The sequence below is a fragment of the Platichthys flesus genome, chromosome 21, assembly GCF_949316205.1.
Source record: "Platichthys flesus chromosome 21, fPlaFle2.1, whole genome shotgun sequence".
Classification (NCBI taxonomy): Eukaryota; Metazoa; Chordata; class Actinopteri; order Pleuronectiformes; family Pleuronectidae; genus Platichthys; species Platichthys flesus.
Genome location: NC_084965.1, coordinates 382,528 through 396,294, shown reverse-complemented (window position 1 = coordinate 396,294; position 13,767 = coordinate 382,528). Strand labels below are relative to the sequence as shown.

Sequence of the window (13,767 nt, the reverse complement as noted above, 5' to 3'; positions counted from 1 at the left end):
CTTCGCCTCCTTCGCCTCCGCAACCTCCCCCTTTCTCCTCCACCCGTCTCCTCCCCATCCTCTCTTTCACTACCTTCCATTAAAATCACTCATTCCTCTCCTCTTGTCCTCGTCTCACTCGCTACCTTCTCTTCGGTTTACACTAACACCCGTCAGTACAGGATTCTGTTCTGACTGAACCTCCAGACAACCTCATCACACCTCCACAGATGGTTCACACAGCTGGGGGTCCAGGTGAGAGACCAGGTGAGAGACCAGATTAGAGTCCAGATTAGAGTCCAGATTAGAGGCCAGGTGAGAGACCAGGTGAGAGACCAGTTGAGAGACCAGGTGAGAGACCAGTTGAGAGACTAGATGAGAGACCAGGTTAGAGACCAGATTAGAGTCCAGTTGAGAGACCAGGTGGGAGACCAGGTGAGAGACCAGATTAGAGTCCAGATTAGAGGCCGGGTGAGAGACCAGGTGAGAGACCAGTTGAGAGACCAGGTGAGAGACCAGTTGAGAGACCAGGTGAGAGACCAGGTGCGAGACCAGATGAGAGACCAGGTTAGAGACCAGGTTAGAGTCCAGTTGAGAGACCAGGTGAGAGACCAGGTGAGAGACCAGGAGAGAGACCAGATGAGAGACCAGGTTAGAAACCAGGTGAGAGACCAGGTTAGAGACCAGGTTAGAGACCAGGTTAAAGACCAGGTTAGAGACCAGGTTAAGGTCCAGGTTAAGGTCCAGGTTAGAGTCCAGGTCAGACGACCAGAATCAGCCAATCAGGGGCTGTTATTCCACCTCTACAGGTAAATTAGCGTGTTCGTGTGATGGATGCCTGCAGGTGAGCTGCTCTCCTCTGATTGGTGGATGGGACCTGCAGGTGAAAGATATTTTGGCGTGTGAGCAGCTCATCAGCCAACACCTGGGCTGGGTCTCACCTGTAAACCAGGAGAGTGCAGATAATCCTGAGCTGTGTAATTCTATCCTTTCACCAACAATCACCTCATCCTATCTTCTCATCTACCTCTTCCTCTTCTTCTCCACTGATCTCCATCACTGCTCTTTCACACACAAATCATTTCATCCCTCCTCTTCTCTCTCTCTTCGCAAAAATAAATCATCCCGTCTGCTGAAAGGAGATTCCTCTAACCCCCCCCCCCCTCTGATGTGGCTCTGCACTAATGGATGTTTTCAGTTTGATGCTACATGGTTGTGATTCAGGGATGTGAACAGAAAAATAAAACATACAGATGTGAATTATGTCATGTGAACCTCAGAGAGGCTTCTACACTAAAGGAACGTCACACCTGGTTAGAGGTGGTTCACACAGTTCAGTGATCGATGCTTGATCCGCCACATGTTGAGGTTCAGTCCACAGGTCACCGATCACACCGCCTCTCCTCCTCTGCCACCTGACCAGGTGAGTCCCTGCAGCTGAACATCTGCCCACAGATATCACATCATCAAGAACATCCAGTGATAACTCAGAGGAATCCGATTCTGCAGAGTCCATCTTACATCTTGATGTTTTTAAGTTTCCTTCAGTATCACAGTAATTCAGTGTTCATCACTGAGTTCACTGCCAACAGGAAGTGATCCCAGTCCATTTTATTTTGACAGTCTGACTGTAAACAGAAAATAAATAATTAATAATAAACATTAAGGCTCATGTTGTGGCTCCAAGCTAACTAATGGTATCCGTAGTAATATCATCAGAGCATCCTGGGACCTGAAGCTCAAAGTTAGAGCTTAACGTGTATTAAAAGAAATTAGACAAAATAAGAGAAGTGAGATAATTAATAGAGAAGTTACACCATGGTGGTGGTTCCTGAGGATGAAGAGGAAACTGACTCTGTCCAGTTCAATCAAATGTCAGGACGGATTGACCCTAACCCACAAAACGTAAATCAATTCACCTGCAAGAGAACCTTTAGAACCTTTAGAACCTGTAGAACCTTTAGAACCTGTAGAACCTGTAGAACCTTTAGAACCTGTAGAACCTTTAGAACCTGTAGAACCTTTAGAACCTGTAGAACCTGTAGAACCTTTAGAACCTGTAGAACCTTTAGAACCTGTAGAACCTTTGGAACCTGTAGAACCTGTAGAACCTGTAGAACCTTTAGAGCCTGTAGAACCTTTAGAGCCTGTAGAACCTTTAGAGCCTGTAGAACCTTTAGAATCTGTAGAACCTTTAGAGCCTGTAGAACCTTTAGAGCCTGTAGAACCTTTAGAGCCTGTAGAACCTTTAGAACCTGTAGAACCTTTGGAACCTGTAGAACCTTTAGAACCTGTAGAACCTGTAGAACCTTTAGAACCTTTAGAGCCTGTAGAACCTTTAGAGCCTGTAGAACCTTTAGAACCTGTAGAACCTGTAGAACCTGAAGAACCCCTCAGCCCCACCACTTGGCCCTACCCCTTCATTTTGCTCTCGGCAGTGAAGGGGGAGTGTTGTTCTGTGATGTTGGGGGGGGGGGGCATCTTGCCCTTCGAACACCCCTGAGTCTGTACTGTATTCAGGACCCCTCCAAATAACTAAAATGATCATAACTGCTAGTGTGAAATCTTACTAAATAACCAAAAAAATGTTTCATATAGCAGAATATCTTATTTGAATCCGGTAATGAAAATGTCATTGAATCGTTGTGAATGCGTTTCAGAAAAAATATTCTTCAGGACGTCAAACCAGGCTGTAAACAGTCTGAGTGAGAGTAATGAGTAATGTCCATTATACATTACTCATTACCGTATAATATATAAGATTAAAACAAAATAATTCAAATTAAAAACAACTTCTTCCCCTCTGGTGTTGTGACGTTTCAGTGCAGCTGTTCTCTGATCAGAACTAAAGTAACTGATTGAAATAACACATTGACTGTCCACTTCATATCCAGGCTGAGGGTGGATGATGAAGGGAGGGAAGAGGAGGGGGGGAAGAGGAGGGAGGGAAGAGGAGGAGGGAAGAGGAGGGAGGGAAGAGGAGGGAGGGAAGAGGAGGGAGGGAAGAGGAGGGAGGGAAGAGGAGGGAGGGAAGAGGAGGAGGGAAGAGGAGGGAGGGAAGAGGAGGGAGGGAAGAGGGACCCTCATAAACAATAATCTGCTGAGGACAGAAATGAAAATCATATCAGTTTCAAAGCAAAAACAAAACTATGAGATAAAAAGATTTAAAAAAACATCAAACTGAACTAATAAAGAGAAAATAGTGTGTGTGTGTCTGGTGTGTGTGTGTGTGCTTGCTTGTGTGTTTGTGTGTGTTTGTGTGTGTGCTTGTGTGTTTGTGTGTGTGTGTGCGTGCGTGCGTGTGTGTGCATATGTCTGCGTGTGTGTTTGGTGTGTTTTTTGTGTGTGTGCGTGTGTGTGCGTGTGTGTGCGTGCGTGTGTGTGTGTGTTTGCGTGCATGTGTGTGCATGTGTGTGTTTGTGTGTGTGTGTGTGTGCGTGCGTGTGTATGTAGGTGTGTGTATGTAGGTGTGTGTTTGTTTAGTGTGTTTTTGTGTGTGTGCGTGTGTGTTTGGTTCCGTGAGAAGTGTTATCTCAGCAGGAGACTCACACACAGCACAGTCTTGTTAACGCAGCATGACAGGAGCTCAGATGTTTATCTGCAGCTTGTGGTGATAGCGTCTGAGCTCCGGTTGATAAGAAGGTTTGAAGCTCCAGGATCTGTCTTCAGAGAAGATCAAGTTCAAACAGGACATGAGAGTCATCACATTGTCCTGGAACACTGGCTGCCAGCTCCAGCACCACCTCCCCCTCCAGCACCAGCTCCACCTCCAGCACCAGCTCCACTACCACCTCCAGCACCACCACCAGCACCAGCTCCAGAACCAGCACCAGAACCAGCACCACCTCCAGCACCAGCACCACCTCCAGCACCAGCTCCAGCACCAGCTCCAGCACCAGAACCAGCACCACCTCCAGCTCCAGCTCCACCTCCAGCACCAGCTCCAGCACCAGCTCCAGCACCAGCACCAGCTCCAGCACCACCTCCAGCACCAGCACCACCTCCAGCACCACCTCCAGCACCAGCACCAGCACCAGCTCCAGCACCAGCACCAGCTCCAGCACCACCTCCAGCACCAGCACCACCTCCAGCACCACCTCCAGCACCAGCTCCAGAATCAGCACCAGAACCAGCACCACCTCCAGCACCAGCACCAGCTCCAGCACCAGCACCAGCTCCAGCCCCACCTCTCCCTCCAGCACCACCTCCAGCACCAGCACCACCTCCCCCTCCAGCACCACCTCCAGAACCAGCACCAGCTCCAGCACCACCTCCCCCTCCAGCTCCACCTCCCCCTCCAGCACCAGCTCCAGCACCACCTCCCCCTCCAGCACCACCTCCCCCTCCAGCACCAGCTCCAGCACCACCTCCCCCTCCAGCACCACCACCAGCACCAGCACCAGCTCCACCTCCAGCACCAGCTCCAGAACCAGCACCAGAACCAGCACCAGAACCAACTCCACCTCCAGCACCACCACCAGCACCAGCACCAGCTCCACCTCCAGCACCACCTCCAGCACCAGCACCACCTCCAGCACCAGAACCAACTCCACCTCCAGCACCACCACCAGCACCAGCACCAGCTCCAGCACCACCTCCAGCACCAGCACCACCTCCAGCACCAGCTCCACTACCACCTCCAGCACCACCACCAGCACCAGCTCCAGAACCAGCACCAGAACCAGCACCACCTCCAGCACCAGCACCACCTCCAGCACCAGCTCCAGCACCAGCTCCAGCACCAGAACCAGCACCACCTCCAGCTCCAGCTCCACCTCCAGCACCAGCTCCAGCACCAGCTCCAGCACCAGCACCAGCTCCAGCACCACCTCCAGCACCAGCACCACCTCCAGCACCACCTCCAGCACCAGCACCAGCACCAGCTCCAGCACCAGCACCAGCTCCAGCACCACCTCCAGCACCAGCACCACCTCCAGCACCACCTCCAGCACCAGCTCCAGAATCAGCACCAGAACCAGCACCACCTCCAGCACCAGCACCAGCTCCAGCACCAGCACCAGCTCCAGCCCCACCTCTCCCTCCAGCACCACCTCCAGCACCAGCACCACCTCCCCCTCCAGCACCACCTCCAGAACCAGCACCAGCTCCAGCACCACCTCCCCCTCCAGCTCCACCTCCCCCTCCAGCACCAGCTCCAGCACCACCTCCCCCTCCAGCACCACCTCCCCCTCCAGCACCAGCTCCAGCACCACCTCCCCCTCCAGCACCACCACCAGCACCAGCACCAGCTCCACCTCCAGCACCAGCTCCAGAACCAGCACCAGAACCAGCACCAGAACCAACTCCACCTCCAGCACCACCACCAGCACCAGCACCAGCTCCACCTCCAGCACCACCTCCAGCACCAGCACCACCTCCAGCACCAGAACCAACTCCACCTCCAGCACCACCACCAGCACCAGCACCAGCTCCAGCACCACCTCCAGCACCAGCACCACCTCCAGCACCAGCTCCACTACCACCTCCAGCACCAGCACCAGCACCAGCTCCAGAACCAGCACCAGAACCAGCACCACCTCCAGCACCACCTCCAGCACCAGCTCCAGAATCAGCACCAGAACCAGCACCACCTCCAGCACCAGCACCAGCTCCAGCACCAGCACCAGCTCCAGCACCACCTCCAGCACCAGCACCACCTCCAGCACCAGCTCCACTACCACCTCCAGCACCAGCACCAGCACCAGCTCCAGAACCAGCACCAGAACCAGCACCACCTCCAGCACCACCTCCAGCACCAGCTCCAGAATCAGCACCAGAACCAGCACCACCTCCAGCACCAGCACCAGCTCCAGCACCAGCACCAGCTCCAGCCCCACCTCTCCCTCCAGCACCATCTCCAGCACCAGCACCACCTCCCCCTCCAGCACCACCTCCAGAACCAGCACCAGCTCCAGCACCACCTCCCCCTCCAGCTCCACCTCCCCCTCCAGCACCAGCTCCAGCACCACCTCCCCCTCCAGCACCAGCTCCAGAACCAGCACCAGAACCAGCACCACCTCCAGCACCAGCTCCAGCACCATCTCCCCCTCCAGCTCCACCTCCCCCTCCAGCACCAGCTCCAGCACCACCTCCCCCTCCAGCACCACCTCCCCCTCCAGCTCCACCTCCCCCTCCAGCACCAGCTCCAGCACCACCTCCCCCTCCAGCCCCACCTCCCCCTCCAGCACCAGCTCCAGCACCACCTCCCCCTTCAGCTCCACCTCCCCCTCCAGCACCAGCTCCAGCACCACCTCCCCCTCCAGCACCAGCTCCAGAACCAGCACCAGAACCAGCACCACCTCCAGCACCAGCTCCAGCACCACCTCCCCCTCCAGCTCCACCTCCCCCTCCAGCACCAGCTCCAGCACCACCTCCCCCTCCAGCTCCACCTCCCCCTCCAGCACCAGCTCCAGCACCATCTCCCCCTCCAGCTCCACCTCCCCCTCCAGCACCAGCTCCAGCACCACCTCCCCCTCCAGCTCCACCTCCCCCTCCAGCACCAGCTCCAGCACCACCTCCCCCTCCAGCTCCACCTCCCCCTCCAGCACCAGCTCCAGCTGAGGTTTACGTTCAGATGTTGATGAATTCAATCTTTCCTTCTGAGAACAAACCGTCTACTTGACGCTCACATCAAAACCAAAACAATGTTTTACTTTGTTGCTGATGTGTTACAACCCAGCTGCATGCTGGGAGTGGTCACATGACCTCTGGCTGTTTATTTGGGTCAAACCAGTCGAACCTGTTTCCTTTTAATCTGTTTGCCGTCTATCTTTTCTCTCCATCCACAGTGTCTCCCTTCTTCATCTCTTATCTTCCTCATCATCTTCATCGACTCGCTGTCAGGACTCGCAGGAACAGCACGTAGGCATGAAGACCGTCATGGCCGCCGCCCGCAGCAGCAGCAGCAACATGCAGGCGTCTTTGATGATCTTCAAAACAAAACGCTGCCCGGGTAAAATAAACTAGACAGAGGCCACGGCCACGGTAACTCTGGTAACTCTAATAACGAAGTCCAGGTCTAGTGAGGTGTGTGTGTGTGTGTGTGTGTGTGTGTGTGTGTGTGTGTGTGTGTCTCCAGTGCTCTGAGCTGCAGCTGTTTGTCTTTCTGTTTTGACACAAGAGGAAGTGTTTCTGCTCGAGCGAAGAAGAATGAAGTCGGTTTACGTTGAAGTTTATCTTTGGAGAGAACCAGACTGACGGAATGAGCCTGGACCTGAGGTCAGATCCTCATGAGGCTGGACCAGGACTCGGTCTCTGAGGGTTTGAGTCTCCAGGAACTGATTCATTTAGTTTCAGTAACAAACAGATTAAAAGATTGAATCAGACTCAGAAAAACATAAAAACAGAGATTAAACACACAAACACTGTGTTTCCTCTACAACACACACACACACGAGATATGACTCACCTGTTGAATGAGGAAACACACCCGTCTGTCTCTCAGGACATACTCGACTCTGATTGGTCTGAAGACGGCTTCTGACGAGGGCGTGTGGTCAGTCGGGGGGAGGGGGGGGGGGGTAGTAGTCTTTCTGTTTGAATGGAGAAAATTAATGAAGAGCTTTATTTGGTTATCATGGTGCAAGTAGCATCAGCACCTTCAGGCGAAGTACTGCACAGTACTACAGTACTCCACAGTACTCCACAGTACTACAGTACTACAGTCCTCCGCAGTACTACAGTACTCCATAGTTTCTGAGCTGGTGAGCAGAGTGTACTTGTGTCTCAGGTGTGTTACCTGTCTCATGATTGATTTTGTTTCTTTGTCCTTGTCACTGATCCGCAGCAGGAATGTTGCTACGCTAGCTTTGCTAACACCATGACACACTTTGGCATGCTACTAGCTTACTGCTACACACCTCTGATCACATGACCGGATCCTGATTGGTCCATCAACTGTCATATTAAAGTCAGAGACTGAAGCAGCTAAGTTAGCAATGATGTCATCAACACTTTGTCCTTCTGATCTTGTGATGTGATCAGCTGTGACATCAGCTGATTGTAAACAAAATGGTGACGGATGAGGGCGAGACGCCAACATGAGGGCCACACGCCGGTTAGAGCCAGAGAAGAAGAAGAAGTCGGCCTGTGACGCTCTCGGTTGTTGGAGTTAATGAGCCGATCGAAAGTCACAACAAACAGAGAGTGTTTGATCTACACACACACAGACACACACAGACACACAGTAACCTGAGAGCGTGTCCCCCACCTGGACTCACCTGGACCTGGATCTGTAAACACACACCAGGCCTCACTTTCTCTGCTCCAGTGTGAACAAGCACATCCACACGGATCAATAATCATCTATAATCCACTGACCGGCCACCGGGTGAGACCACGCACTCCTTCCCATGATGCACTGCAGCTCTCACTGTAACATGTGTGATGTCGTCATGGTGACACAGATGTTTTCTGATCTTCATTTAAAAACTCACCTGATTTATAAAACTGAAACCAAAGTGATCAATCAAACTCTCAGAGAATCCTCATGTGATTATTGTTTATGATATGTTTCATACATACTACTCATGTTTGTAATAAAGCTGTGTATGTCTTATGTTTAACATGTGTAATATGTTTAATGTGAAACAGTAAACTATGATTTATCTGAACGTTTCTCTTCATTCTCACGTGAACAGACTCGTCCTGTGATTCATGAGTCTGACACACGGGGGGGGGGGGGCATGAGGAGGTGAGCAGGTGGGATTTAACCACTGAGACAAAACAAGAGAGCATCAGGAGGACGGAGAGAGAAGTGAAGGAGCTGAAAGGAAGATGAAAGAAGAGGGGGAAACATGGCCGACCACATACATGTGGCCACTTGCTCCATGTCCTGCACATGTTCCTCAACTTCACCAATCATCTGACTCTATTCACTCAGGGTTTTGATGGTCATTATTTTGTGTGTGTATGTGTGTGTGTGTGTGTGTGTGTCTGTGTGTGTTTGTAGCCACATCTATTTTGCCTGTTTTTGTTCGTGCCCCCCCCCCCCCCCCGTAAAGATGAAAAGAGTCTGATGGAGGTGAAGAGTCGTGGACACCAGCTGCTTGTTCTCTTCTTACATCTCTAAAATCACTTAGACACTGAAAAACAGGGCTGATCTTCATCCCTCCATCATCAGCTCACATCCTCCTCCTCCTCTTCATCTTCAGCCCTCAATATCCTTCATATTCTCCTCATGTTGTCTTTGATATCAACAGACACGTGATTAGAAATGAACATGTCTTCATGACGTCTGTATGAACGCTGCGTCCATTTCATGTTGTCACATAAGTTCAGTCACATACTTTGAAACGACACACATGTAGAAACTGACACATGTTTAATACGAACATGTGACTCATTAAGCTGTGAGACACTGGGACGACACCATGAACCAGTGGGAGTCAAACTCACAACCTCCTGCACCTTAAACCAAAGGCCAGGTGAGTAAATCCCTGATCCACAGAGCTAGAGGACGAGAGACCCTCACAATATGAACACAGCTCTTCATAGTGTGACGTGTTTATGTGGAGCAGGACGATGTCGCCTGTCAATCAAGGTTTGAGGGTCACATGACTCAGATGATGAAGTCACCTGACCTGGTGACACTGAAACATTAGCATGTTCTCCAAACAGGAAGTGAAGCGTAGTCACTTTCTGATCAGAAGTGACGACAGGTTCTCGACTCTACTGACAAACTGGATCAGAAGCTGTTTTCATACTTGAACTGAACCACAGACATGTTCCTAACATGTTCCTCACATGTTCCTCACATGTTCCTCACATGTTTTGCAGGTTCTGTCTCTGAGGACAAATGTCTGAGTCTGTGTCTCTGGACATTTCCTGGAACTTGCGTCCTGTGACGTGTCAGAGTGAGTCCATGTGAGACAACAGCAACAACACTGATCTTCCCACATTTATACTTCCTGTCCGGCCCCCTGCTGCTCTACAGGCTCCGCCCCTCGCCTGGATGACCCCACATGTTCCTGTTGTTGTGTCTGACGCAGTTCATGACTGAAACCTGTTCATGTCTTCACTGCAGCTGAGTCCAGCTTCAGGTAGAGACACCTGGACTCTGATCTCGTCCAATCAGACGAGACGTCCTGCAGGTTGACTCTTCAAACCTTTACTCCAGATCTGTGTCATAGACTGAAAGTCAAAGACACAGCGACTGACGGACAGCAGCAGCTGTGTGTGTGTGTCTGTGTGTGTGTGTGTGGGGGGGGGGTGTGTGTGTGTGTGTGTGTTTGGGGCTGGTCAAAGGTGAGATCTAGCTTGTGTGTCAGTGCTCGTCCTCAAATAGAGTCCTTCTTCCGTTTCTTCTTCTCTGGTTGTGAACTCACTGAGCAGTCGATGAGAGTCAGAATCAAATCCTTCTTCATCTGGTCGCGATCCGCTGACTGGCCTCGTCACTTCTCCTTCACTGGACGTCGACCTCCACGCTGATGATTAACTGGATTTTAATTCAGGCTTGTTTCACAACTCTGATCAGAAACTGATGAGGTAAGAAACCACAACACAAAAACCGCAACACAACAACACGACACTACAGCATGTGATTTTTCTTGTTCTGCGTCATGAGTATATTTTTCTTCAACCTGCAGAATCTCACACAACAAAGCTACAGCTGTGAACATCTGGACATCAGATGAATATGTCAACTGCACCCGTGGTCATCTGGACAGAAGAACATCTGTGAACCCATAGAACATAAACCAACATCTGGACAGTGGAATCAGGTGAATGGACCAGATGTTTGGTGAGGTAGCAGAACAACGTGTGGACGTCACACAGTTGACCTGAACAGTAGAAAACCAGTGGAACCTGGACGGAGCGAGGGATGGGAGGAGCAGGGTGCAAGGAGGTGAAGGAGGAGAAGAGAAGCTCGGGGGGGGAGGACAGTCTGTCGTCCGCCGACAGAATCAGACGATTTATCATCAAACAGTTTGGATACAACGTCCTGAGTCTGGCTCGACGAGGACTGAAGGTACCTCTCTGTTAGCCTGCTAGCCTGTTAGCCTGTTAGCTGATAGCGCTGCAGCTACATCAGCTCATATCATATGATATCATATATCAGTGGTAGCAGGAAGCAGCATGTATGACTGTGACATCACGTCCTGCTTCTTCTTCTCTGGTGTTTGCTGTTGTCAGGACGTCCCAGAGGAATTGTGGGAGCTGTTGGAGCTGGAGAAGTTGAACTTGTCTCTGAACAGTCTGAAGGTTCTTCCTCCTCATCTCGCTCGGCTCTCAAACCTGGTGGTTCTCAACCTGTGGGGCAACCAGGTAAACATCTGTCAGAGTGACTCTCAAATAAAGCATCGGACCCAGCGACATGTTGGAATGAAGGCTCACTGTAAAACACAATGTTGATCTAAGGTCAGCTGAGTTAAACCCTGATGAGGTGCATCAGGGTTCTGTCCTCGGTCCTCCTACGCTCTGAAGAGTTGTGTAGTCTCTGATTCACTGTGATTCTTTCATGTTCGACATTTGAAACAAAATATAAAAACGTCTCTCTCTCCATTAGATTCTTCACCGTTAAGATTCAGTTTGTCTGAAGCTGTTTTCAGAACTAAACTCTGGACATGTTCCTGAAATGTTCTGGAGCTTCTGTATGTGAGAACACGAAGGTCCAAGACCTTTTCTGGATCTTCTCCTGCAGCCCCAGTAAAATGTCTGGAAAAGTGAGTTCACGTCAGAAAACGGGAGGATGGATGTTTTGTTTTATTTCTTCTTCTTGTTATAAATGTGATAAATCTCACGGTTAAAATCAATGAAACTTATTAAATCAAGTTTGAATTGATTAAAAATAACAGTAAAATTATCTTAAACTTAAACTTTTTAACAGCCTACATCCTACACTTCCCATGATGCATCTGGGTGGTGTTTGAGCTAGTCTTTATGTGAATAATCAAATAATTTTTTTAAGGTCTAATTATCCTCATGATGAACAAACGTACGCAAGCAGCAGAGTCAAGGTTCTTGTCCGTGTGCCCATGAGCAAAATACCCCCCCCCCCCCACCACCCCTCTCAGCTGCTGCTGTGTGTCAGTATTAATAAAGGTTAAAATAAAGGTCAGAATAATCCTCCTTTAATCCTCCAGGATCCAGTTTCTGTTCCATCCTTCTTTCAACTGTCAGCGCAACACCAGCACAGCACAGTGACGCCCCCTACAGGCTGCAGCACTCATTACAGCCACAGTACAATCCAAATGCTTTTATTAATAAAGACTTTAAATATGATCTTTACATGTTAAACTTCTTATTTTTCACGGAATAGATTTCTTGTATTAATTAAAGGTCACTTTAGATTTGTATCTTAAATTATCTAATTGTGTTATTTTTGCTGCAGCTGTGAGTATTACTGCATAATTTTTGTGTTGTTGTGGTTGTTGTAAGGTTGTGCTGCTTTTGTCTTGTTGTGTCATTGTGTTGTTGTTGTGTGCAGTTGAGCAGTCTGCCGTCAGAGATCGGTCAGTTGAGGAGACTCCGAGTTTTATTCGTCTACAGAAACAGACTCACTGAAGTTCCTGAGGAGCTGGGAGCGTGTACACAACTGGAGGTACAAATACACACAAGACCACATGAAACTACACAATAAAGCACAGGAGCATCCACTTGGATCATCTGATGTGTTGATGACGTGTTTTACCTGTTGAAGAGAGACAGCTGTTGTTTGGGTTGTCTCTCAGGTGCTGAGTCTAGCCAACAACCAGCTGTCCTCTCTGCCGGCGTCTCTGTCCAACCTGACCCGCCTCAGGAAGCTCAACCTCAGCCACAACCACATGGCTCACATCCCGGGCTGTGTCTACAACATGAAGGCCCTGGTACGTTCCACAGCAAACACAGCAGCTCAGTCATCCACCAGGGGGGGACAGAGACGCTGGGTAATAACCCGCTGGGCACGGCTTGTTACCGGCTCTGTCCCAACAGGTGTTCCTACATCTGGCCTGTAACCATCTGGAGAACCTGGCGGAGAACATCCAGGCTCTGGTGGAACTAAAGATCCTCATTGTGGAAGGAAACAGCCTCCACTCCCTGCCGAAGGCCCTCTGCTGCCTGACCAGGTAACAGCACTGACCAGTAACTGACCAGTAACAACACTGACCAGTAACTGACCAGCTAACAACACTGACCAGGTAACAGCACTGACCAGTAACTGACCAGTAACAACACTGACCAGGTAACAGCACTGACCAGGTAACAACACTGACCAGTAACTGACCAGGTAACAGCACTGACCAGTAACAACACTGACCAGTAACTGACCAGTAACAACACTGAGCAGGTAACAACACTGACCAGTAACTGACCAGGTAACAGCACTGCCCAGTAACAACACTGACCGGTTACTGACCAGGTAACAGCACTGACCAGTAACAACACTGACCAGTTACTGACCAGGTAACAGCACTGACCAGTAACAACACTGACCAGTAACTGACCAGTAACAACACTGACCAGGTAACAACACTGACCAGTAACTGACCAGGTAACAGCACTGCCCAGTAACAACACTGACCGGTTACTGACCAGGTAACAGCACTGACAAGTAACAGCACTGCCCAGTAACAACACTGACCAGTTACTGACCAGGTCACAGCACTGACCAGTAACAGCACTGCCCAGTAACAACACTGACCAGTTACTGACCAGGTCACAGCACTGACCAGTAACAACACTGACCAGTAACTGACCAGTAACAACACTGACCAGTAACAACACTGACCTGGTTCATTCTGATTTGTCCTGATCCAGGTTGGAGCTTCTGAATCTGGACTTTAACGACATTAAAGATGTTCCACAGGT

At 50.3% G+C, this 13,767-nt stretch overlaps 2 protein-coding genes across 6 annotated transcripts in view; both read left to right on the top strand.

Annotated features, from left to right (window-relative positions):
* Positions 1-354: 354 nt before the first annotated feature.
* LOC133933027 (basic proline-rich protein-like) lies at positions 355-6,945 on the top strand. Its single transcript, XM_062379981.1, has 6 exons — positions 355-594; positions 824-922; positions 4,151-4,632; positions 5,017-5,393; positions 5,847-6,496; positions 6,823-6,945. Exons 1-6 carry the CDS (start codon positions 355-357, stop codon positions 6,943-6,945), a joined length of 1,971 nt encoding a protein of 656 aa, XP_062235965.1.
* A 3,246-nt stretch (positions 6,946-10,191) lies between these two features.
* LOC133932831 (leucine-rich repeat-containing protein 30-like) overlaps positions 10,192-13,767 on the top strand; it is a 4,791-nt gene continuing 1,215 nt past the window's right edge. For all 5 annotated transcript variants that reach the window (XR_009911987.1, XM_062379695.1, XM_062379698.1 and 2 more), the window contains exons 1-7: positions 10,192-10,464; positions 10,566-10,948; positions 11,113-11,244; positions 12,407-12,520; positions 12,651-12,785; positions 12,892-13,025; positions 13,717-13,765. Coding sequence is in view for 4 of the 5 variants with exons in the window: in XM_062379695.1 (XP_062235679.1) it covers positions 10,802-10,948; positions 11,113-11,244; positions 12,407-12,520; positions 12,651-12,785; positions 12,892-13,025; positions 13,717-13,765 (711 nt within the window). In the remaining variant the exon portion in view is untranslated. The remainder of the gene's footprint in view (positions 10,465-10,565; positions 10,949-11,112; positions 11,245-12,406; positions 12,521-12,650; positions 12,786-12,891; positions 13,026-13,716; positions 13,766-13,767) is intronic.

What these genes read in the sequence shown, in the direction of transcription:
- LOC133933027 (XM_062379981.1), top strand. Translation starts at nt 355, where the DNA reads ATGAGAGACCAGGTTAGAGACCAGATTAGAGTCCAGTTGAGAGACCAG. An exon ending in GAGACCAGGTGAGAGACCAG is followed by an intron (nt 595 to 823) that starts GTGAGAGACCAG and finishes GGATGCCTGCAG; the next exon opens with GTGAGCTGCTCTCCTCTGAT. An exon ending in CCACCTCCAGCACCACCACC is followed by an intron (nt 4,633 to 5,016) that starts AGCACCAGCTCC and finishes AGCCCCACCTCT; the next exon opens with CCCTCCAGCACCACCTCCAG.